The sequence below is a fragment of the Helicoverpa zea genome, chromosome 5 (genome assembly GCF_022581195.2).
Source record: "Helicoverpa zea isolate HzStark_Cry1AcR chromosome 5, ilHelZeax1.1, whole genome shotgun sequence".
NCBI classification, from domain to species: Eukaryota; Metazoa; Arthropoda; class Insecta; order Lepidoptera; family Noctuidae; genus Helicoverpa; species Helicoverpa zea.
The window spans coordinates 2494981-2522287 of NC_061456.1; the positions used below are offsets into that span (position 1 = coordinate 2494981).

Below are 27307 nucleotides of genomic sequence, written 5' to 3' on the forward strand. Positions count from 1 at the left end.
TGACACCTTTAGGACTTCATTTATTTTACCTTCACATATCCAATAAATAATTTGTATCATAAAACACATCTAGGTCTACAACAGAGTAGCTATCATATTTATGTAGGTACGCATATTCTCGTTTTCAAAACAGCCCTTACTCTTAATTTTTATAATCCTTAATAAGATGATACAAGCTGTTGCGACATCTGGTGGTCATACTTAGCAACTCATCTCTTTAGATCCGAGTCTGACACCATTGGCTATAAGTTACCGTCGACAAGAAACGATGGTATGTGTGTAATGTCTCAAAAAATACTAAAAGTATGGGCCGTTTACAAAACATCAAATATCAATTTACAAAATCGTTTCAAGATCATAATTTTTTTGTGACAAAACGGACATTTCTAACGGAGAAGTGCTAGTAAGACATCATTTGGTAGGTGTGGCAAAGCTTAAGATAATATTGTAAATTGTTCATAATAATTTTAATGAGTACCAAATACATATTTATTGCTGGTTATGTACCCCAATTATGTCTCCTGTCTCCGATATTTTAGATCCTCAAGCAAAACATTTGCTTTTGAGCTAAACCTTCTTCATATACATATTTAAAAAGTTGAAAAACAATGTGTAGGATTACTATGAACAATTCACAAGACAATCAGCTCTATATAATTATAATTATCACATACGCTAGACATTTAGCACGACGCATATACACAGCTATCTTAACGATTAACATCAATACTTTTAATACTATTACGACACCAACTTTTTGTGGTGTGTGAGTGATAACAAATCAATTTTTCGATGAGTATTTTCAATATTGCAGAGTTAAAAAGGACTACTTACCTCGCCTTTCGCTCCCATTTCGACAATTGATTAATAGTTTGAACGTGTATATATTTGTTCCATCGTATACATAAGGCGGTCTTACGTAGACGGTATGCTTAACTCTGCATTACCACTTAAAACTTTACTTCGATATAAGTGACACTGCAGAGTAATTAAAACTCTGCAGCATCACTTAGCTGTTGGAATGCTTTAGAGATCATTAAAAGTACATTATCTTGCTGAAATTTTATTATCACTCACACACACACGAATTATATTTAAATACTCGGGTTATTATAATAACGGCAAATAATTCTACAACTACATACGTAGACTATAGTAAATCAAACAATGCAGTTTGTCCTATGGCAAATAAACGTAGTAGCTTGTTGTAACGACATAATTATTATAATTCCATTGGTCCTTACTTACACAAACGTTTTGGTAGGTACTCGTCACATGTATGTATAAACTGTATTTTAATAGCGATATACAATAATATTACTTCATCCCAATATAATTTAATAAAAGTATGTACTTGGGGCAGATAATAATTAGTACGTTTTTTCACCGATAGCTTAGATATACAAAATTTCGCAATCAATATATTGGTTTTATTGCTAAATATAAAATACCGTCACCGTTTGCAGACAAACAACAGACAAATTATTAAACTTTATGAGACATAATTATAAGGTATAGTAATACCTAATAAATTAAGATAAAACTCGTAGTAACAATTAACATCGTTAAAAATCCAAGTAAAGTTACTTCTATGTTACCGACTACATAATTTAGGGAATAAGTGACTCTGCAGAGTTAAGTCATCATGCAGAGTTATCTCATTACAATTCCTCAGAACGCAACTACTTCTCTGATGTCAAAAAGAAAAAAAAAACTAAAAGCTAACCTAACAAATGCTAATAAACAACACTAAAAGCTAGCGAACGAGCAAATTAACACGCAAAGCGAAAAATCAACATGAGAATACCAACGTAACGTAAAATCACAATAAAAAACATCGCCAAACTTAACATTTGCCATCGCAACGCTGATAATTTTTATTCCTATAACATTATGTTAATTAATAATAATGTATATTTATTATATTGCTATTTTAGAGAACCAATGTTTCTTGAAAAGCGTGCACCTTTTAAGCGACAATGCAGAGTTTAAAATTGCATTTTAAATGACATTGCAAGCTGTCACATCATTCTTTCCTGTCAATTCACTTTCCATTACCTTCAATCTATCTTCGCTGATTAAATATGTACCACCACTTACTTAAAATTTCTTGCTATTTAAGAAATTTAACTTAGATAATTTTGCCAAAAGACATATTTTGCAAAAATCAATAGGAAGGCCTTATAACCTATTACTAAAAATCAATTAAAACCAACATGAGGTATTTTAACCAATTATCAATTTATAGTAATGTTGTAAAGGAGTGGCCTAAGTAACAATAATTATTTTGATGTTTACGTACCAAAAGTAAACTCTCAAAAAGTCTTTAGCACATGTAACAGTCGTTCGTTATTCAGTCTAAAGCATAAATACAAATGCATTATTCCCTGTCTAATCCAAAAAATAACTATAATTATGTGAACTACTGAACTAAGGAATTATGTACTTTCGAGATGTCAACTTTTTATTTTCATCATACTCTTAAAACTCGGTTCAGTGGTAAACATATTATATTCGTATATATAAAATGAGCTGTAATGTTATATAAGCGCAATAAAGGCCTTTTAGGCCAACCTAGAGCAATCCGACTATTTCAATACATTCAAAAAGAGAGACAACTAAAAATAAACTATAAAGAAATTAATAGATTCAATACAAATTGTATGAGGCATTCATTTAAACTACACATAAAAATTCGAGGAAGAATTTTAATTATAAATACTTAAAAGTAAGTCTGCCGTTACTCAGACAGTAGTTTATAAATCAATTCGAGTGGTTTCAATAAATAGGACATTTTTTTCAACATTTTTTTCATTTTTCATTAATACGAAGTTAACTATGCCCTTATTATTAGCACAAGAACCACATTTAATTTATTTCTATTCTGCTTTTTATACGAACAAGCTTGATTGAGATCGTTCTATATACTCATCCCATTTTTACGTTCCGTTTATATATTTGGATGTCTATACACGAAATACACATTGTTGGTAAAAAACAATCTCTTTCTAGCTTGATCGTACAAATTCACCTAACATGTATATGTATTAAATGACAAACAAAAACTACGAATTTTCGTTCAATTTACCATTTAATATCTCTATACACTCATTTTTCACGTTGTGTATAGAGTAAGAAATATTTTATTATAATTAAAATTTTACTACTATTGTAGCCTATGATAAATCTATAAGTAAATTCAATATAATCAATAATATTATTAAATCTCCTTGAAGGATTTCGCTATGTAGTATGCGGGAGATTAATAAATTATAACTATTCATATATCTTTATATTGAATTGAGTTCATCATTTATTTCGATATTTTTCATTCTTTGGTAGTCATGTATGTACTGTGAGTTAATTGTACAGTTTTTAGAAAAAACATATCACATTATTATAAGGTGGAGTAAATTGACTTAAACAATATTGTATTAGAAAACTATCGATAAATATCGTTTAGCAAAATATCGATACACGGAATGCTGTCATTGAGTTTATCGATATTAATAGAGTGAATTAGTACCGATACCTGAGTGATATCGATAGGATTTTTGAGTATAATTTTTCATATATATCAAAGTAAATGATAAACCCAATATTAGACTAGAACAAAATGTAATTCCTTGCAAGGTACTCGGGATATGTTCTTCCTTAGACAACTTACACTTTACGGGGCCACGCTGTGTTTAAATAGAAACCCATTTACGTATCATATTTAACACGAAATACTCAATATTTAATTCCACAAATACAGCGAAAAAATCATCTAAAGTCTCCATCATCGATGCAACACAAAAAACAGGCATTTGTAAAAATAACAACCCAAATTGACATTGCAATTGACAATAATTTTACACTCAGCAAAATTAACTACATCTTTGACGAATTCAAAATGGAGTTATTACACTAGCCGCCAGAAAAATCATACCCGTATTTTATTGATTGAAACCTTAGCGTTTGGCCGTCAAGTGTAAAGTTGTCTGCTTGCTGTGACCAACATTACCTGAATAGAACTAAAGCATCGCGTCTAAGGTACCAAGTTCAGTATATTTCGGTGTTCCAGCGATTCTTTCAGAGCGTAGAACAGTTGCAGCTGCTGTTCAGGTTTCAGGTTGTATACCTGGGAATTTAGAAACAGATTATTGTAATATGGAAGTTTAAAAACGTTAATAATTCATTTATGCAAGTATTTCATCTAGCGCGGTATATTCGTTTGCGACAACTAAAAAGGCAGTAGGTATTTTCATTTAAATATTAGGTAGGTATATTACAGACTTTTTAATAAAACCGACTTCTAAATCATCATTATATTTAATTGCATATAATGTTATCAGACATTCCATTGTGCTTCTTGTAAAGCACTGGTACTCAGCTGAATCCGGTTAGATTGGAGGCCGACCCCAACATAGTTGGGAAAAAGGCTCGGAGGATGCGAGACATTCCATTGTGACACGAGTTTTTACAAAGTGTATTATTGTGTAATATTATGGATCTTGACCTTATGGATGTGGATCCAGGATAGATGTGGATCCAAGATAGCATAAATCCGAATATAAGGGTTTTATTGTTACGCTTTTACAGTAAAATATTTAAACTATATAGCAATGCATGGTAATGTAGCCAGTAATAAATTATGAGCCACTTTCTGAAAGGGTGCGTGAACAATTTCCCATAATGACACAACTGGCCTTCCACTCCTTCGTAACTTCTAAACTGACCTGTTGCAACAATTTCTGCGGCGTAGCAGTGCGTATGAAGCTGGTGATGTACACGTTGACGAAGGTGGCCATCAGGAACTGACAGTCGAAGCGATCCATGATGCCGCCGTGACCGGGGATAACATCACCGAAGTCCTGCGGAAATTGAAAGAAAAAAAAACGGATTTCATTTTAGTGGTGTTTAGTTACCGCGGGAAAAAAGATTTATAAAATGGAAAAGTGTTTTTTACTGTGCCTCTCTCTATATCTACCTTGGTATAGGTAGAAGTCATTTTGAATATCGGCCTGTTTAATCCTAATTATTTCAAGATAAACCCTCATCTGGACAAGACGAGTCACAAGACGCTTTAAACATCTTCGTATTTTTATTTAATTTTTTTTTTTATGTTTTCAAAATTGTTTATGTTTTTATTTTTGATATTGTTTTTAATTTTTAAAATCTTACTATTATTTTTAGGTTTTTATGTCGTTCATTTTTTTCCCTTTTCTTTTGTTTTTATGTAAGTACCTGTAGTGTGTAATCTGGCGTATTTAATGTAAATGTTGTGTTTACCCTTAATTGGCATATATATTAGAATAGTACTTAAGCTTCTATGTATGTATTGTGTATGTGTATGTATATGCTGTGGGTGAACCTAATAATAATAAATAAATAAAATAAATAATAAACACTTACCACCAGAATATTGAACGTGGTCATATAAAAAACCGGCTTTAGAGTTATAGTTCGGCCATTCAGAGAATGCGTTCCTGACACGTCGCGATTGAACTGACGACGTAACTACATTCATTGATTATTGATATAATAATGTTGTTTTAATGCTCCTCAATTGTTAAAACGGTAAACAACCAGCAAAAATATTTTTATCGTAACTGCAACGCCATTGCAAAGTTACGTCGTCAGTTCAATCGCGACGTGTCAGGAACGCATTCTCTGAATGGCCGAACTATAGGTTTAGACCATGAACCGTTAGTGACTATGACTTAAACCAGGTACTTTCTAAGACCACGTTTGATGATAAGGCAGTAGAGGATCACATCATATTTAATTACCTTTATCTTAAAAGCTCGTTTAAATCCTGAAGCGAAGAATCCTCCGAAGGGTCCGATGACGGAGCTGAAGGTGCTCAGACACAGCGAGTGGATCATGAACGGGTAGATGTTCAGCTTCTCCAGACCGAACTGCAAGTTAAACAAATATACACCTTAATAACACGGATATAAGATGTATTTTTCTACAGTTGAATGGGATGATAAGTGAAATACGACTTGATACGAATATATTGTACTGTTGCATACTGATGTAAGTCATACTTATTGATTTTGATAACAACCTGCGTGATGGTAGTAGCTATTTCTTTTTTAACAAAGATTTATTCGTGATTGTGTGTGTGTGTGCAGTGGAGTGTCCACTGTAAATTCAATGTTCTATTTAAGCATTTTTTTTTCAATTTAAGTTATCAATAAACTTATCAACGATTATTTTAAGGTTCTCAAAAAAATTACCAATCGATTGTGTTCACCACGGCAGCACATTTGAAACAACCGTCCCTTGTATCAACCGATCCTCACTATACTACAAAATTCCAAAATACTTACAACTTTCATAACCGGCTGCACGAACTGAGGAGGCGTGTACTCATGGAGACGGAACAGCAATGAGGGCTCACAGTCCATGGTCATGCGGCCCAGAGACTCCGAGTATTCGATTGGGCAAACCAGGTACGGGTACTGGGACATCATGTATGACATCTGTGGGAGAAATATAGGGAGTTTTATTAGGATATATTGAGATATTTTTTCATAAATCGCGAGTACTGTGAGTGATTGAAGTAGGTTTAAAGAATTTTAAACACATTTGTAGGATATAAAGTCAGATATTCTACTGAGGTGGGCGGGCCTATTTATTTTTGATGGTATTACGAAATCGTATGTTTTAATTTCCATAATATTTAGAATATTAAATTCGTGACACTAAAATAGCTATCCCCCTCAATTACTACTGCAAATTTAAATTTAGCACATTTTTCTCTGATACTGATGGATCTACAGTAAATTAAACTCTAATCCCACCCCCATAAAGTCGAAATTCAATTCATACTTTACCTCCCACAAAAAATACATCTCATCATCACCACCACTGCAATTTCAACTCAACAGCCTTTAACATAAAGTCTAAATTTGTACACATGGACATACCACAAGTCCAAACACGACGGTAGAAACTCCTCCTCCGATGAATCCTTCCCAGGTCTTCTTAGGGCTCAGCTTGATGAGGGGAGTCTTGCCGAAGAAGAAGCCGAACACGTACGCCATGACGTCATTGCAGATGATCATGGATACTGGCACTATGAACCATATGAGGCCTGGAACAAAGAATTGTGTTGTTGTTAAATATAGTGAGTTATGGGATGAGACTGTTACACTATTAAGAGATATTTTCATTATTCAATGTTATCTGTGCAAGCATTTTCATAGTAGTTTATGACATCAAAATATATATTTTTTAAATTGTTTATTTTTCCAAACTTGGAACAAGAAGTTTGACAATTGGCCCTAAATAAGTTAAGCCTGTTTCTGGTGCACAAAATTATTGAAATGATTAATAAGTATTTACAGTGAAAGTAACGTCAGGAGAAAGGCATCTTTATAGGCCGAATCATAGCCCATCTCGAATTTAATCGATATAAAATAACGACTTTCATAGTCATAATTTAACATAACAATAACATAGATAGTATCGCTGTCACCCACACATATAAACAAAACACTTAAATAGCAAAACACCAGTATTTCCAATAGTCAAATAATTACTAAAATCTGCATACCTACATATCTACATACAACATATCCGGCAGTTAGCGTCCACGTCGGCGTCGTTGAAGCCACGATAAATCATAATTCCTACACTAAAACTATGCGATTGGCTGACCAATCAGATCTCGTTGTGTGCCTACAAATGTGACCTATTTACGTTCAATATACACGTTATTGCTGCACGGTCATTAGTTTTGTAACAACCAATCAAGTTTTAGGTGAAATCAAGAATCTATTTTTTTAGAGAATTAATTTAGAGCAGTGAATATGCTGTGAAAATCTGATAAAATATCTACAATATTGCTCTGATGTGGAAATACCTCGTCACGCATTATAAACTATCTTCAAAAACTTTGAGATGTTAATGAGTTGATTAGTGCCCCAGATCTCGGGATCGATTCCCAGATAAGCCAAGAATCTGTGAAAATTCTGATCACAAAAGACTTGTTAGATTTTCAATTGCGCTATAGGTTTCAAATTGATGTCTTTAAATTAACCTATGATAGGTTTATTAATTTCTTTTTAACGTAATGGATTAGCAATAAACTGAAAAAAAAACGAACTCCCCAGCAACGTATTTGTATGTAAACAGTAATGAAACTCGGATTTGATTAAGCCCTAATGGCTTTTGACCCGCACGCACGGCCTTTGGGAATTTGAAAGTGTACCTAATTCCTTAACATTGTGCCGTCTCATACTGATATTAACATACGTTTTGCATAAAATTAACGTAAAAGTTTCAGGTCATTATAAAGAGGGTGTACTATGCCAAATCGAATAACAAATAATCGAATATCAATTGATCGACCACTATAAATCGAAATTCTAAATACTCGAACATTCATAATATCGAATGGTTATTAAATCGAACATTCAATACATCGCGCAGTCTATACATCGAGTGTTCAAAATATCGAATGTTCGTTTGAACGAGCGTTAAATGCAAAACATATTCATCCTATCGAAAAATCCTTATTTTTTATGAATACAAGAAAAACTCAAAATTTATGAATAAATCATATTTTAATGTAGTTTTTATTATTATTTAACATTTTTTCTATCGCATTATCATCCCTTTTGCCTCTTTTTTGTAAAGTAGGTCTTCCCAATCCCGTGTTTGCCTTTTCAATTCACACAAAATTTTAAAATGTACCTTTAAAAGATAAGAATTAAAGATTAAAATGTGATTTATTAGTAAATTTTGAGTTTTTCTTGTATTCATAAAAAATAAGGATTTTTCGATAGGATGAATATGTTTTGCATTTAACGCTCGATCAAACGAACATTCGATATTTTGAACACTCGATGTATAGACTGCGCGATGTATTGAATGTTCGATTTAATAACCATTCGATATTATGAATGTTCGAGTATTTAGAATTTCGATTTATAGTGGTCGATCAATTGATATTCGATTATTTGTTATTCGATTTGGCATAGTACACCCTTATAAAGATGGCGAAATACTGAAAGAGATACGAAAAACGTCCACAGCTATATAAGAAGGGAATCATATAGGTAAGTATTTAAGGAACTCGTGCTAAGGCAACAGTCGCAAGAGTCGATCAAACATAAGGTCAACGCCGGTAATCAACGCCTGGCGCGGGCTGTCTATGGATGGGTGACGAATGGCTGTAATACAATACAAGTATACAAGTTTGTTTACCTACAATGTTTTATCCAGATATCAAAACTTAGTTTCAGTAAGCAGCGCTCAATACTTAGAATAATGTCAGCAGCTTAGAAACCCTATTCACCAAGCAACAACCTACTATTCAGGTCTTTTGTAAAAGTCGAGACCTATTTCGTTCGGAAATGTCACAGTAAGTAAGTAAATGTAGTAGAACTTAAAACAACGACGTGACCTCATTACGTCAGTGGTGGTTCACGGTAATCTATCACCGAGTTTTTGCCAGTAAGCTAAGGAAACCCTTGCAAACCCTTTGCAAGGAAATGCGAGATGGTATCGGTGCACGGAATACCGTGTCAAGAAAATTCGCACACACCCGTCTTCTGTTCAGTTCAATTCAATCAGTTTTCCTTCATTTCAAACTCTTCCCATTTTTCTAGCGTACCTATCCTATCGGCTTTTTAACTCTATAATCTTCGAACTTCAATTCTCATTTCTCAAGCCAAGTTTCAAAGTCAATACTAGAAATAAACTTTGTCTAATACTTCTTGAGCTTCTGGGTTTATCAACATCACTATAAAATTTCTATAAAATCGTTGCTCACCTAGATAATATTTCCACAAAATTGATTCTATTCTATATATATGATCTATTCAATTGTATGTAAGTGAACTGTATATCCATACATACATACGTAGAAGAGTTTCAAAACGTTCCACCTGTAGTAACAATGCCGAGGTTGAAGATCAAAACGTCTATACATATAATAAATCTGTAAAAAAACTGTGTCTGTACATTGAATATATTTAAAAAATAATAATTGGGTGGGGTTTAGAAACAGTAATGGAGCACAAATCCAAAAAAAAAATTCTGTCTGTTTGTCTGTATGTCTGTATGTCTGTATGTCTGTATGTCTGTTTGTTTGTACACGCTAATCTTCGGAACTACTGAACGGATTTCAATGATTTTTTCTTTGTTGTATCAGTATTAAGCCTGGTCAACATATAGGCTATAATATATCTTCGAAACTTGAAGACCTGATGCAGAACTCCAACAGACCAACAAAACTATAAGAGATATAAAAATGGTGCCATGGCAAAAATTGTTTCATGTGATGAGCATTTTTAGTTGAGATAATAAATTTGAAGATCTGGAACACCTGATGTGGAACCCCAAGAGCCCAGCTTCTCTGTACCATATACAGGTATGGCGTTTTAGCAAAAGTTGTTCAATTTGATAAGCACTTTCTATTGACTTATACAAATTGAAGATCTAAAACACCTGATGTGGAACTCCAGGTGCCCAGCTAGACTATAGCATATAGAGGTATGACGTTTTAGCAAAAGTTGTTCAATCTGATAAGCACTCTCTGTTGACTTATACAAATTGAAGGTGTAAAACACCTGATGTGGAACTCCAGGAGTCCAGCTAGACTATAGCATATGAAGATATGACGTTTTAGCAAAAGTGGTTCAATCTGATAAGCACTCTCTATTGATGTATAAACATCGAAGATCTGGAACACCTGATATGAAACTTCAAGAGCAATACTACACTTGAAATGTATAGAAATGAATGTTATGAAATAGGTATGGTGAATCCTATCCTAAAATAATGGACACGTATTTTTCTTTTCTCTCTCTCTCACAAACAAATAATAACGAAGATACAACAACGCTTCGTTAAGTCACTGCTTAGTACAAATTTTACATACTTAGACGTGGCGTCACGAGCCCTCACTCTCCGACTTTGTTGCGTTATATCTCATTATTATTTTGTATGTCTCTTCCAGACCTCGGGACTACAGAGTTCCGAATTTTTGGGAGGCAATCGTGGGGCCGAAGCCAACACGCTGAAGCCCTTTTGAGACAACTTTAATGAAATGGTGACACAATACCGTCGATTATCCCTTTATACACTATAGAAATGAACCCAAGGACATTCACCGGTGGACGTCGTTAAAAAAAAGACAATCCCCGGTTCTGTGCTAAACTATTGCTAACTATTGAGGGAAACTACTTGGGCTATTTGTGATGGGATGTTAGTGGATGTCAATGGTACATGTAAAAATGGCAGGTGGAGACTCGCCACCTCACTTACTGGGCCCCCGGGAACCTGAAGCGTGAGGATACCTCGGCGGACTTTAAACACAGATTACGCGCTCCCTGTGCTTACCATGAGGCACCTACCCTCCGAGCAGGGCTACTAATCCTGCTCTAGCGACTCCACTCTGGACGGCCAAGCCAAGCCAGAGGCGTGAGACCTACCCCCGTCATGGTTCACTCCGACCGGCCGGAGATGGGGGATACTCTCCCTGGAGAACTCAGCATATAGTATAGCCCCGCGGGGTTGCTACTCCCCGTCATCAGCCTCAGATGTCCTGCGGTGCCTATATCTCATTATTATTGTCGTTATTATCTCAAGAGCCTTTGTCCCAATTATGTTATGGTCGACTTCCAGTCACGATGCAACTGAGTACCAGTGTTTTACAAGGAGCGACTGCCTATCTGACCTCCACAACCTGGTTACCCGCTCAACCCAACATACCTTGGTAAGACTTACTGGCTTCTGACTACCCATAACGACTGCCAAGAATGTTCAATGACAGCCGGAACCTACAGTTTAACATCCCCTCCAAATAACGGTTATTGGTATCCAAAATATACGTAGAAAGTACATACGAACTTAGAAAAGTTGCATTGGCAGGCACTTGCCAGACCTGGAATCAAAGACGCACGCTCATACTTGAGAGATTGGTTCTCTACCCACTAAACCACCACGACTTCCACTAAGTCACCACGACTTTGTCATCTATTTAATGTTTTTTTACGTAATAATACGTGTAACATTTTTGCCACATAACTTAAATGCAGACTTATTAGAATCACTACTTTTATCCCTATGATCACGCCTATTGCGGTTCAGTTCTCAGCGTTTTGTTTAGTCCAATTTAATTAAATATATGGAACGTTTCTAATGTTTATCCGTATTCCGTTGTTTTCAAGTCAACGGGCCCTTAAAATTCAATATCAGACGGTTCAGATCTTTGATTTTGCTGACCCCGTAGTCGCTGGCATAAGGGACAGGATCCGCGTACGAAGTCGCGGGCAGAAGCTAGTCTAATAATAAAACGCTGTTTTTCGTTAACCGTTCAAAATCCGGGTGTCTGGTGTATAAAGTTGTGGAGTATACGATATTATTCTTCAATGTAAAGCTTGTTGCCAACGGGTTCCAATTTAACTACCAGTAAATTACTTCTAGACTATCTAGAAATCTTTTAGAATATCTTTTAACACTTAGAAGTAGGTAAAGGTGAAGGAAAACATCTTGAGGAAATCTGGACTATAAAGTCTGAAATTCCCAACCAGCATTGAGCAAGCAAGGTGATTAATCCTCAATCCTTCTCCGTGTGAAAGGAGGCCTGTGCCCAGCAGTGGGACGATAAAAAGGCTGTAACAGTAACTTAAAAGTAGGTATAAGCTTGCTTGTGGCGAACTAAAGTATGGCCCACATAACTTATGGTTTACCTAAGTATTACAAAATATAAGATTGGCACAAAGGTGAATAATTATTTGACTACAGAAGTTGACAAACCACACTAAAAGAGTTACGCAAATAAAGTATTCAAAAGTTCCCCATTTACCCATTAAACTAAACCATTCCAGATGTTTCTAAAGAAAACTTCTTACATTTAAGGCACCATTTAAACTAATTTCGGCAATTTAGTCCAAGTGCGTTCGCACTCAGGTCGAGGACGTTTACCTATTAACTAAGAATATAATGACTGTACGGTCAGCGTCAAAAGTAGCTGAATAAATCAACATTTTCAAATGTGCCTAACAACGTAGGTAAAGAGATATACTTTCAGACCCTAAACTCCAAAAAAAAGTAGATGATGACACGATGTTTACAAGTTTTGAATATTTCGATTTATCCAGCTACTTTTGAAGCTGATTGTACAAAAAACGCATCGCAGACTAAACGCGTGAAAGTGTAACCAACAGACTCACTACAAATACATTAAATCAGTATTGAAATGCGAAATAAATCACAGGGTTACTCATGCATATAATGCGATACAGATCGATAGACGAAACGACTGAGCCAAATACACTCACGACCAATGAAATCGGGGAACGACTAATTTATCATAAAGCTGTACTTTGCTATCGCGTTTGATTTTTTTTCAATCTAACAAGTATATTTTTTAACTAACTGAAAGTAACGAACATAAAAAACCGTTTCTAGTAAAGGGTAGTTAGTACAGTGTAGGATTTTTTATAAATCAAAAATTTATTTTGAGATTTTTAAGATTTTTGTCATGAATTCCCAGCTACCAACTGTATACTTGGATAGCGTGACACATTAAAATAAGCTGCAAAACACTGCAAAATTACCTGCATAGTAAAATAAACCTAATAAGTGGTTGGTTACAGTTTAATTTTGCTTTCAACTTTGTAGTGCGCTTTTCGCTGACACGAACCAACGTAATCTATTTTAGCGATGGCTTCCCTCGTAATGTGTCTTGCAGGTTAGTTGGGTTGAGGATATATTGTGTAAGCAATAGCGGTTTTTCTTTCTACTTTATTGGCCTACTTTTCATCTAGTTTATACCTTGCAGTTTCAATGAGAACATATTATTTGTATAAGAGTGGTTTCTGAAGGTGTTCCATCGTCTAGGTACTCCATAAAGGTATAAATACTTCATTTAAAACCAAAACTTCAAAAAAAAACATAACCTGTTATTGCATACCAGTCGTCAGTCTGGACTGCTTATTAACTGCGTATTTAACTACAATGACTTACACTCATATAATATTATTATGCACTGATAGCAACCTACATACGATAACATAGTGCGTAGGTACGAATATGAAGAATTTTTCATCAGCCATCCAGGGTATCAAAGATTTCCTGTCATGTGTTAACATAAAGTTGGCTCCACCTTATTTAATTTTACTCTCAATACACCGTCATGTATTATAATTGTACCCGTAATATATCTATTTAAAATCGACTCCATCCAAAGGTTGTCTGTAAGAGATTGCTTTTGAGCGATAAGACCGCCTATTGTACTCACACGTATTTTTTTTGTAATGTCCTTCTCTGTTTGTTTTGGTGTACAATAAATAATATTCTATCTATTCTATTTTTCTATAATTGGCCTATTAACACATTGGCACCGTATTGATACATGCTTCTCATCTATTCTGACGTAACCGAGATACATTGGCACGGTGACTTACGTAGGCAGATGACTAAAATCGTACGATTATTTATATCGCTAATCATTAGTTATAAATATAAACAATATGGCGTGATGAAGTGAAAGTCTATCATAACATATTGCTCGCATAAGTTCAAGTGTACTAATTAATGATTGGTGATAAAGGTTTCTACACGTTTTGTAACTGCTACGATTTGTTGATCCTCTTCGTCTCTATAAACCAATAAGACTAAAGTACCTACACAGAATTTAATGGTACCTAAGTATAAAAAAATCTTGAACGACGATTCTAGATCGAATTAGCACGTAAATAAGTTCCTACTCAGTCATTTCTATCGCCACTAACAATTTTCTTAGATCCTTCTTTCTTTACATCTTGTTTATCAACTAACCATCCATATATTTATTTTTTAATGAAACAGTTTCCCTTTTCTATTTCATCATATTTTAAACACAATAATTCTTCGCCTACGCAAAATATCTCCATCCCCTACCATTCGCAGCGCTCACACCTCGTCCTAGTTACAGCCAGTTGAAAGGCTTCCCCGTCCGTGACAATGTTGACTTGACACCGTTGGACAGGGGACAATATCGATATACAACACAAAGCTTGTGTTCATCTATGTGAACGGAATTACACGACAGGAATTGTGTAGTGACGTCTACAGGGTGTGTCGTTCACAATCACATTAAATCCTATCGCATATACTTTATGATATTCTATGGCGAATTGTAAAAAAAATAACCTAATCCATTCAGCGGTTTAACCACAGGAGTCATTTTTCGTTTTTATAAATTACAACATCATGTGTAAAGCAAAGATAAAGTTAGGAGTAACGAATGTTTTGATCAGCTGAGAGCTATTAGTTTTCAAGGGAGAATTTCTTGTTGCTTGTAATGACTGACTTTTATATGGTGTTCTAAATTTTGCACATTTTTATTCTATTTACTTTGTTTGAAAATTTTTTTTTTTTTTATTTTTACGTATTTTTGTTTTTTCTTTGTTTTAATCGACATATATTAACATTAACGCATTTCATTTAATGTAATTATGAACGACACACCCGATATATTTCGCAAGGCATTATATTCAATCAAAAGTTGAGGTGTCGAATTTTTGGCACAGAAGTGTAAATTATAGTTTGTAACATATTTCTCTACTTTGGCCTTATGTTAGTAAAAAATATTTATTATTAAATTTCATTTTACTTTTTAGGATAAACCATTATTTTTTCTGGAGTCACATACGTATAAGTTATTAAAACGTTTTAAAACCAAAGAAAGTATTTATAAACAAAATCTATATCGACGCGGAAACAATACAATGATTGTCAATTCATGCAAGAGGTCGTCAGACTGTTTAATTACATTAATATAAGTCACCGACTTCATTGAATCAATTTTCATTGTCCCCAGAAGTTTTACAATAGTTTTAGAGGTATTATATGTTCGCTCATTACCTTTAATAATATTGTAAAACGTTGTAGAACACGATACAAAGGTATACATGGAATTGAACTACATTATGTATCTGAACGAAGAAATACCGAAGCGTACCTACCTAACCTCCTTACGCTTATTATCCTAATATAATATGGACAGTCTGAAGTCAATAAAAATTGAAGACCGTATTAACGTACCTATCGACCTAATTCTGGAAATGAAAAACCCAATAAAATGCCAATGAATAAACCTACATAGCATCCCATTTTCAAGTCTCAATTCAATGAAACAAGTAAGAAACTTGATAACATAATATGGAGTAACTAGACCAATAAATCTTCACAATGTTGCACATCCTACAATAGTACACTCAGCAACACAAGTTCACACGCATTGTCAGTAAAATCCGAGACATTTAACATGTCTGTTATCGGTAGACTGTACTCATAATGACGTAACATGCATTCTGTAGCTATCAAGCAGTCAGACTGCAGTTCAAGCTCAATGTCTGATAGTATTATCTCCAAAATTATCGTCTCGAGTAGTTTGTCCGTATTTTTATGCTTCACGAAACGACCAGTTCACGAGGCAATTCGAAAAGTCGGTCGCAAGTATCAACAATAGTAATCCATCAAAATTATCGATCTCGATTTGAACTACGGTAGAAATTTTTCAAGAAAAAACATTTTCAATCAGGTTTTTTATCTTCGCTCTTCAATCGCATTTATTATAAAGTATCTAAGGCAAAGAACAATCCAGAAAACTCAGGAGTTCCAACTTAGGAGGAAATAATCACCCAACGTCACGAGAACGTCAACGTCACGTCATCACTTATCGTGTTATACGTTTTGAACGCTGTCGACGTGACGTGTCGTGCCGTCGCTTATAAATAGACGTTCGTACAATAGACGCTATCTACATCCCGGCTACACGTGTGAATGATGTAAACAAATGAAACGCTACGTACAAACTGCTATCTGAATGTTTTGCTATAAATTAATGGCTTCTAATAAGATTGCGATGTGTATTTACGAACATTTATTAGACTTGAGTATGGGATATGGAGTGTTTATCGTTTAGTGAGGATTTCAATGTGATTTTAGCAGCATTTTGCGACTATGCCTTATACAAGGTAGCTTAGATGAGGTTAAAAACTCATTAATTCTGTCACTCATTGAATGCATTTACCTATATTTTTTCCCCTGGGTCAAAGGTTACTGAGTGACAAATCCTTAAATATTTGATAAAGAAAGAGCAGCCAATCATGGAAAATATTTTTTGTTCCCCTGATAACTGGCTTACGTAAACCAATGCATAGCATGGAAACCAACACCTAGAAGTAAGAACTAACTACAATGGTGCACGCAAAGCGATCAGTTAGTTAGTTCACCGCAGGTCAAGCAAATTCTTGGAATGTTTTGCATATTTACATCGCTTACATACTATTTAGCGGGTATTTCGAACTCATTTTGCTTGGTAATTTCTCTGCATGCTATTATTTAAAACAATACGTGTATATTTCGCGCGCCAGATAATTTTAGCATTCTGAAATTAGCCATTTGACTCCTTGCGCGTTTATCTTAGTAGTAAAAAAATATATGAACAAAACACTTCACATGCAAGAGGCGTTAAATGACTAACCTTAGAATGGCAAAGTTATGTAGCGCAAACTATACTGTTATTTCAGCATCAAAAACTTGAAGAGGCAATAACGAACCTACTACGTCATAAAATAACCCATTCAACGTTAGAATGGCTCTTATAATAGTGTAGCACGGTCTTAACAAGACATCAAGTGACACAAGAATTGTATGATAGCGCTATTGTCACCATGTATTATAACCGCGTACCATTTAAATGTCCATTGTCTTTTATTATTGTTAGTTATACGTATGACAGTGATAGTTAACTTTGGCGTATCAAGGGCAAACTGCGCGGTAAGTGTTAGCTTCAATGTATGTATGCTTCTATCTTCTTAGTACAAAATAATCAAAACCGGCTGCTTTTCCCAAAGAGTGTATCATATCTGTTCTTTTTTGAGGGGAATTATCAAACGACCCCTCCCGCTGTGAGCGCAGAGTAGGGGAGTGTCAAACTCATACTGACTAAAACCCACTATGTTGCTTCTGGAGCCCCTCATGTACTAGGGCCACGATAACTCTTTCGAACGACCCCACAGCCCCAGATTATATCTATGTGCTTAGGTAGAGGAAACGTTAACATTTTAGTACCTATTCAGTTCCTCGTCATCTAAACAGACACGTTACTATCGACTAGACACAAACTACCACAGAGCTTGGAAATTCCCCTAGGAAATACCCAATACCATTGACCGATGCGATGCAATCCATACGACTTTCATTCAACCCGTAGTTGCTTTCTTCCAGTGTATGTCTTTTGTTTTTGTTCTATCGGTTGTAACCACAGTATATATTTTCGTTTATCGATAAAAGTGTCGAATTTTAGAATCTCAACATCGACTCTAGAGTGACGTCTGTTCGTCACTCAAGGAAAAGCTTCTATTTGTGAACTCGCGTTTAGTACTACGGCGATTGATTGATATCGCAGCGTTGCCCTCTTTGCCCGAATTCCCGTTCAAAAGATTAATGATGATAGTGAATGATTCTACAGATAAGCAAGCCCATTCAACATCGCGATAATGCGGATAACCCAAATTACTTCAAGCAAAGAGATAGCCAAGAGGTATGTCTTGGTATGGCATGAGTTTCTAAACGAAAACTGCACTGCTTCCAAATGAAGAAATTTGTATAAAGAACATTATTACAAAACGTAAAAGAAGTTTCTGATTGGTTGGGAATATTGGTTGTCTAAATATAGCAACGATTCGTTTCTACTGAAAAAGGTTTTTAATCTCGATAGCACAACGAGCGGTGAGGACGGATATTTTCTCATCCGATTGAAAATACATCGAGGGATGAAAATACATTTTCACAGTACATGCATCTAAAATACAGAGGTACCTGAGTAAACGGTGAGTTAGTCAAAAACAATAGTTTACGTAAGGTGTACCTTAAATCTTCCGAGAATATTCAAATGAGCGAATTATTATGCACTGCTCGAAAGTGGGTCATAAACTCATTTCCACATCTGTTAGTCTCGAACAATGTTGTTTTACTCTTGAATAAAAGCAAAGTTTTCTATGAATAGGTATGTCGTATGTGTAACTGCTTATAAGACATAGTTTTAGGAAGGGGTTTAGTAGAACAGGTTGGCAAACTATTTTATAAAAATTTACTATGTGGAATTGCGACAACCCAATCGCTACATATTTCTGTCATCAATATAAAACTTAAACCATTTTCCTAAAAGAAGGCTACTAAAACCAATCAACAAACCGTACCAATAAATCCCAACTTCAATAAAAAGCAAGTAAGAATTCTCATTCAATACTTGGCAATGCCAAGTTTTATATCAAAATGGCGCAAACATTATTGGCTTCTACAAAGTCAATAAGAGGCCAAGCCTGTATAATCCGTTTACATAGGAGCTCTATTGAAAGTAAGAACACTATTACTGAGCTGTGTTTTATTGAAGGCCTAATCAACGCCGCGTGGGTTACAAAATGTTGGTTCATTAATCCAATATGTGATATTGTTTTTCCCATAAAACTGTTGAACTCACATTAGTGAAAGGCAAATAGCTCTTAGGTCTTTGGCTTCGGTGCCCCAATTCATTCTCTCCTGTTTGTTCCCTAAAGGCTCCAAAAATACTAATTCGATTTGAAAAATTGTTTCACTATTGGGAAGCTAGATCATATTTTACAATTTTTCCCGAGAAACATTGGCTGTATTTTGTCCAGATACCTACTGGAATAAGGTCCTCGCGACGACCGGGAAACATCTAATTACGAGACAACATTAAACCGTAAATTAAGATTCCCACCATTCTAGTATTTTCCACACATTGTTCTAATTCATAATTTTAAAGATCCTATTAAAGTTGACAATGAAATAGGGTATTAAATTAAGCTGGTGTAATAATTTCCCATTTGTTTACGTCGCCGGTTCGTTAAACCACTCATGCGCGTAAAAAGGTTCGAGTGAGGAAAATTGACAACCCTACGGGAAGGCGATTGCTTTCAGACACGATCGATGTTGGTATATTTTTATTTAGTGAGATTCTAAAGGACGTTTTTGGGTCATTAGGGACGAAGTAAGATTTTCGGGTTAAAAGGACTCTTGGTAATTTAGTATTATGAATATTGAGCAAATTATACGCAGTCTTTATATAGTCTGAAGTAATTCGCTGGAAAACATTTTTATGTCTTTAAAATGCTTAGATAATTTATTTTATAGTTGACTATTACTAATTAGTAATTAAAAGACTGTAATGATAGGCTACTAGAATTAATGAATTAATAAGAAGATATTGTTCATTCCAATTGGAAGCTACTTAAAATAACGTACGTATATGAGCATACGGCAATATTGTTTATGTTTATTAATTTAACCAATAGTAAATTATATAGCGTTTACCTTGACTAAAAATTATACAATTTAATATTATTCAGGCCTTCAAACATGTACTTAAATAAATTACGTAATTTTGAGTGCGCATACAAAAATAACATAGTTTCGAACACGGCAGTTCAGTTTATACATATTTTAGCTGAGGGCCGCTAGTTAGATATTTTCTAAACAAAAGTAACTAGGTATATGAAAATAGTTAAGTATTAGAAAAATAACTTAGTTACGTTATGTCTATATTGAAATACGAAGGCGGCAATCGTCAACACAATTAGTTTTTGTTTCAAGATTTATAAGTGTATCCGCTAACTTAACTGGGTATACCATGTCATGTAGGCCCTTTTTAAATTAAATCTTTCCAAGTTTATTTGCATACATTGTATTAGTTGTTATTATGCGATAAAACTTTGGTTCTTGCAAACAAAAAAATCAAAACAAAATGTGGCCATCTGAAAACTTCGAACATTCATGACAGCATTTTCAATCGCCATCGTACCACCACAAACATTTTCTACTCCTCTTTTGTTTCACGCTCTGTTTTTGGCCAAATGGTGGGCCATAAAAGAAAAAAAAACTCTTACCTTCAAATATATTCTGAATGATGAGATAGCTCTGGGTGACCACGATCAGTAGAGCGACATGAGTCCACGCAAAGAGACTGAACTGGCGCATATAGTACTTCTTGACCAGAGACAAGACGAACCACACGAAGCCCACGCAGTATAAACTGAAGGAGATGAATCGGTGGTATGTCACCAGGAATTTGAGGTAGTCCTGTTGAGAAAAGGAAATATAAATAGTTGAACTTCCTCCTTTTCTGAAGTCGGCTAAAAGTTATGTACTTGTAGGGTTAGTTTTGGTGATGGATGAGTTGACAGTTAGTCAAACTCAATATTTTGCTGCTCTATCAATTTTTTTTACTCTCTTTCATGAAAATGAGAATTATGACGTTACAGATTGCTGTATGTTATTGTAAAACAAAATCATCAAAACAACAAATTAAAGTTACATTACTCCAAGATGGTTTAGGAGGAATATGATAAAAGATTTATTTTTATATCTAGTCAACTACCCAATAATTGTTGCGTCCATAAAAAAAATATGCTATAATTTGTGAGGAAAGGCAAGGTAGACCAGACTTATAACTAAAGGTTTATCGACTATTTATTTAGATTAACCAATATGTTCTTTTGTTTCTAGAACAGGTGCTATACATATTCCAGCATATTTCATAAATTTCCTTTGTGAACAAATCGTTACAAAACGTTTTCATTTGTGGAAATTTACGACCGCACACTTAGCGTTGCAATGAGGTCAACCAATTAATTTGATTGCTTGCTTAATCCGATAATGCTATGGGTTCACATACATAATTATTGAATGCTTCGAACATAGTTCAGGAACTCTCAAAACTATTTTACGTATTATCTTTTTTATATTTTAAATCGGATTGCCATTAGGTAGTTCTGCAAAATTGCAGGATTTATGCTTGCAAATTTCTGTCTACACTTGTTTTGGTTAATATGCTGTTAAGGCATCAGGATTCAAAGTCCTATGTGTCTTAATCGGTTTGACTATTTATATCCCCTGAGTCCCTTAAGTAGTTTTCACCTCAGCGAACATACAATACTTACCTACCTACATATTTTTTTCGTAGGTGGTAAACTATCAAATGAATCCGCTGTGGGTGAAGCGGACAAAAGTATCAGATTTTTATTGACTAAAACCCAGCCATGTTCCTTCTCGACCCCTTTGTGTACCAGGGTCGCGGTAACTCTTTCGAAAAATGGCGGAGACATACAAGACTATTCTATTCTATTTTTGTATATGGCAATCCGTGTCGATGTCAATTCGACGATTCTGCCAATGACAAGTGGGATGAGAAGCAAGTAGTGCTTTTAATGAAAATAAATTTTAAAAATATATATATACATATATTGATTTAAGACGGAGATCCATAGATACAATTTTGACGTTGAAGTATTATGATAACTGTCAATACTGTCATAAATTATGTCGCTATATAACAATTGATTTAAAATCACGTCACAAGCTTATCGTGATTACGAATATGGTATTAACGTTATCTTCGTCTAGAATCGAACTATTAATCATCTATAGGAATCCCTAAGTGGATAACTTCGTTAATTACATAATGAGATTAGATTAGTTAGGCAGAAAAGCCTAAATACATTGGGTTTCTATAAGTTGGAAGCCTAAAATTCTAAGTAGGTAATGTTAGGTCTTCTGTAAGAAAATTTGTATAGTCGCAAAACCTAAAATGCGTGCAATTTCAAAATTTCATTTTTTTATCTTTAATATGATTTAAACAAAATGATTAATTCAATTTGAATTTTGTCACAATTAGGTCTTTTCGATCCACAATCCATCAGGATCGTATCTACTTTCGTTAGGAAAGTGCTAACGAATTATTGAATGCTAAAAGTATCTTATCTGTAGATCGTACGATCGATGATTAGTAATAATAAAATGCGAAGATAGTGCGGTTAATAAACTATTCACTGTGATAATGTTCGGGAAAAGTATTGTGAAAGGTAATTATGATGGGCAGAAAAGGTGTCTCCAAAAATATTTCAACCATATTGCAGAATAAGTTCGTGGGTTATAATTACCCACCCAGCGGTATGACTTATTCCTCGTTAGTATAAAGCGCCTGACAAAGCAGAAGCCATAGTGATCAGTGACCGTAATTTCTCAGTACTTACGCGAAAAGACCCTTGCTCATCAGAATACAACATCAAATTGCCAAAATAATGAAAAAAAAATCCAAAAAAATAATATAAATCTCACTCACCGTCCTATTGATGACTACTCCAAAGTAATCAATGAGGTTCTCTCCATAGAAGAAGTAGTTGGAGGTCAGTAGAAAGTACCAGGAGAGCGAGCGGAACCATGGCAGACCATGGACCCGGTACACCGCGTACCCAATGTTGATGATCTCTTCGAAGCATTTCACTTGGACGCAGAGTACCTGTGGGAGAAATATGCTGTTACTAGCTGTTAATTACCTACCTCAGCGCGGTATTTTTTTATTTTATTCTGTGGACGCCTTTGTAATTTATTTTTGTGAATGAAAGCTTGCTAATCATAATCATAAGAGTATTAGGTATAAAGTCTATCTCAGATAGACCACATGGGCCCAATGGAAGACTAAAGGTGTAGACAATTCGTAAGTAGACCACTTGTTAGGTCTGCTGTTGTTTTATTTCTGTTCTATGAAAAGTTAGGGTGCGTTTATAATTGGTTATATACCACCCAAATATCGTGAGTATACTTAACGCTAATAGGGAGTAAGTGCTTGCACTTACTCATTTAGTGCAAGATATGATTGATGATCTCATTTTAATCTATAAAGATTTGGCAACACATTCATTACTTTTCCAAAAGTAATAAGTCATCATGAAATTAGAAATTAACAGAAGGTACTTCTCATGAAAGTGAATCATTGAAATGGTATACAATAATTTAGATTTTATCAATAAATTCATTTAGTTTTACGCAAACGTTTTTTGGAGGTCATGATATAGAGCGGATACTTATTATTTGTTGCGGCATAAACCACGGTTGGTTGACCACTGTTGGTTTTACATTTACACCTAAAATTATTATTTCAAAAGAACATACAACGTTGCTTTAATATATTTTTTTTACATAGAATACTAATAATTAATAAAAAATAATTTCTTCTTCGTGGGTTCTAGTCGTTTTAAAAGATTACTCTTGTTCTTTTTTTTTTCTTTTGCATTAGCAACAAGCGTTAACTGTATGAAGCCACGCCCAATTTTTTTGGGCATACAAATCTTCTGGACACTCGTCAAACGGGCCCAGAATTCAGTATATTTTTTCAAAAATAATTAAAAATCTTTTCAGCAAACATTCAGTTTGTATAGAACTTTATAAATATTAACATTTAAATAAATAAATGTCAATGAAGGTTTGTAACCTAAATATTCATTGAATGAACATACTATAAATATTTAATGAATCTAAGATACCAGTACAAAACTCATTAATAATATTCATGTATCTGTATATGAATTTAGAAACAGGAAAACTGTATGGGATATTTGGTTGCACGTGTACCTAATATTCACACATAGTAACTAAAAAATACGCTATTAGCATAGAACAAGGACCGGATTGGTTTTTAAAAAAAAACTTTTTACAAAAAAATAAAACCGACTCCCAAAAACACTGAAAAGCAAAAAAAAACTATTCTTAGGTGCATCGGCCTAGAAGTCGGTGTCTAATGGATGTAACTAAGTTTATAACGCCACCGACTTCTAGGCCGATGCACCTAAGAATAGTTTTTTTTTGCTTTTCAGTGTTTTTGGGAGTCGGTTTTATTTTTTTGTAAAAAGTTTTTTATTTTTAGCTTTTCAGTGACAAGCATAGTTGTCACTATCCGCATGTCATATCCGCAGTGGAAAGTTCTCATCAATACGAACAATATAAGCCCAAGCACGAGGTAGTTTACATATTCAATTGTCGAGTTCCCTCGACCTTCGCTGGTCTCCATCATCAGGTCAGCTTCAAACCTTCACTGTTGCAAAGGTCTCGTCAATACGAACAAAATAAGCCCAAACACGAGGTAGTTTTTTACACATTCATTGTTCAAGTTCCCTCGACCTTCTCTGGTCTTCATCATCAGGTCAGCTCCAAGCCTTCACCATTGCATAGTGTTATCAGACATGCGCCTTAGTGTCAAGTTTTTACCCTACGTATGCCTACGATTTTCGAAAGTTGCCCTCGATTTCTCAGGGTTTCCATCATCAGATCCTGACCTGGTGACTATGGGACCACCTGGGAGGTAAACCCTATCAAACAAAAAAAAAATTTTGCAAATCGGTCGAAGCGTCTCTGAGTAATCGGTGAACATACATAAAAAATAAAAAAATAAAAAAATAAAAAATAAAAAAAGATCCCGACGAATTGAGAACCTCCTCCTTTTTGGGAAGTCGGTTAAAAATTAAACAGATTGAAAGTTTTATTTAAATTACAACTTATCTTTTTGTGGTTATTTAAGCAGAACAGTAAAAAAATGTTGCTTCTTCCTAATTTTTTTTCACTTTATTGATACAGATGGGGTGAAACTTATGGCTGGTTTTCCTATACATATAGTACAATATTTATTTAGATGGAACAACAATGATAAACAGAACTTACCGTTATCATGAGAGCCAGTGGGCCACCATAGATCAGCAAGCAGAAAGCTGCAATCATCAACCACGTGAAGATGCCTCGGATGACCCAATTCCTCCATCTGTATTAAATATATTATATCATACTCTGATAATCTATACTAATAGTATAAAGTAACTCTCTTTATCCATGCTTGTTACACACCTGAGAAAGGATATGGGCTACTTTAAATAGTGCCCTCGGGACTGGTGGAACCGTGGTGAATGACTATCTTTATAAAAATAATCGTAGTTGCCCTGAGTATGGTTAGTCACCCAAATCCTCAATGGATGGGCTGATTTCATTGCCCTTTTTTAGAGTATTTTAATGGTTTGAAAATGCAATTGGACCTGGTAGATATCTATTGAGCGGTACAAGAAACAAAGGATCAGTTTTAGTTTTTAAGAGGCATAATTATTAGAGACCACACTTCGGGTGGTTACAATAAAGTCCCATATAGAAAATGTGACTACCAAATAAAAATTTAATATAGCAAATATCCGATAGTTATGGCTTGAATATAATACTGATGTATTATATTAAATCAACAGTTTGACAAGCTGGATACATTAAAATATCTATGAGGCATGTAAATTGACCTTATGCTTTAATGGTATGTTACAACATAAAAACCTGTTTGGTTAAAATAGTTCTGATGACAATTTTTTTGTGTGTTTTGCCTGGTTTAGGAAACAATTTTTATTTAATAATTTTTCATCTGAATGCCTTGGATTTTTTGTAAATAATACCTAATATTATTAGAGTGGATTACAAAATATATATTTTTTTAACAATACAAAGCTAATATTTTGGTTATAGTGTAATATTATTTATTGTTTTACTTAACATTCATTGAGGTAATGATAAAAATTGTGGCTTCATTTCTATGCTATTTATAGATTGATCACATAGTATCAGGATGCATATAATTATGACCAAACAATGAACATCATTATGACAAAATGTAACGTAAATAACTGGCTATTCCATGATCATTCATCATTTACTTCAACCAACAATAAAACTTCCTAACAATTTTATAAATAGAACGTCACTATGGAAAAAAAATCAGAGACATTACCTTGATGATAGACCCGAAAGCGCAGAGTCAAGGATTTCCGGAGTCTTATCCGTTCCCTGAGGCAAAGACTTCGCCAATTCATCCACATATTTCTCCTCTATGTTCTTCTCTTCCTCCGAATCAACCTACCCAAAACACGCAAAGTTACAGATTTACAACATTTAAATTAATAACTGTTTTTTTTATAAAGAAATAACAATCAAATAATCACGTACATGATCAGATTCGCCAGCGTTTTCCAGTTTGTCGTTTCCATCACCTTCGCCGCGCCGATGTCTCAACTCACTCATGCTTATAGTTTGTTATCAAACAAAATTTACACAATAAACAGTAGATTTTACACAAAAACACTTCACTAACGAGTTTATTTTAATCCATTTAGACGAGAAAAATAAAGAATCCAAGAATGTTTTCCAGCGACTTGTCAAACGAAAAATCAATAATGTTTTTTTTTAATGCAATCAGTGTTGTCATATTCACAGAGAGTACAACATGGTAGAAATTAAACGTAGCAATAGAAGAAAATAATTACTATTAGATTTTGTATCGCATTATGAAGAGTATATTGAAAAACTGTAATACGCAGAAAAATAGTCTATAATTGGTTTTTGTCGAATTAAGAAAATGGGCCAAGTACGAGTCGGCTTCACGCACGATAGGTCCATACCATTAAATCTAAAAAACACGTTGATTGTGTAG

At 34.4% G+C, this 27307-nt stretch overlaps 1 protein-coding gene across 2 annotated transcripts; it reads right to left on the minus strand.

The window, feature by feature from the left end:
• LOC124630303 (phosphatidate cytidylyltransferase, photoreceptor-specific) lies at window positions 1-27056 on the minus strand. Of its 2 annotated transcripts, XM_047164140.1 has the most exons (10): window positions 26824-27056; window positions 26609-26733; window positions 25513-25609; window positions 23141-23317; window positions 20907-21099; window positions 6921-7087; window positions 6321-6473; window positions 5775-5903; window positions 4722-4856; window positions 1-4123 (listed from the first exon to the last, which is right to left on the minus strand). In XM_047164140.1, the coding sequence occupies exons 1-10, from the start codon at window positions 26896-26898 to the stop codon at window positions 4031-4033; spliced, it is 1344 nt and encodes a 447-aa protein (XP_047020096.1). In that variant the 5' UTR covers window positions 26899-27056; the 3' UTR covers window positions 1-4030. The 2 variants fall into 2 exon arrangements, with proteins under 2 accessions (XP_047020096.1, XP_047020097.1); XM_047164141.1 differs by lacking the exons at window positions 1-4123; window positions 4722-4856 and adding an exon at window positions 4863-5444 and having other exon boundaries at window positions 5674-5903.
• Window positions 27057-27307: the final 251 nt, after the last annotated feature.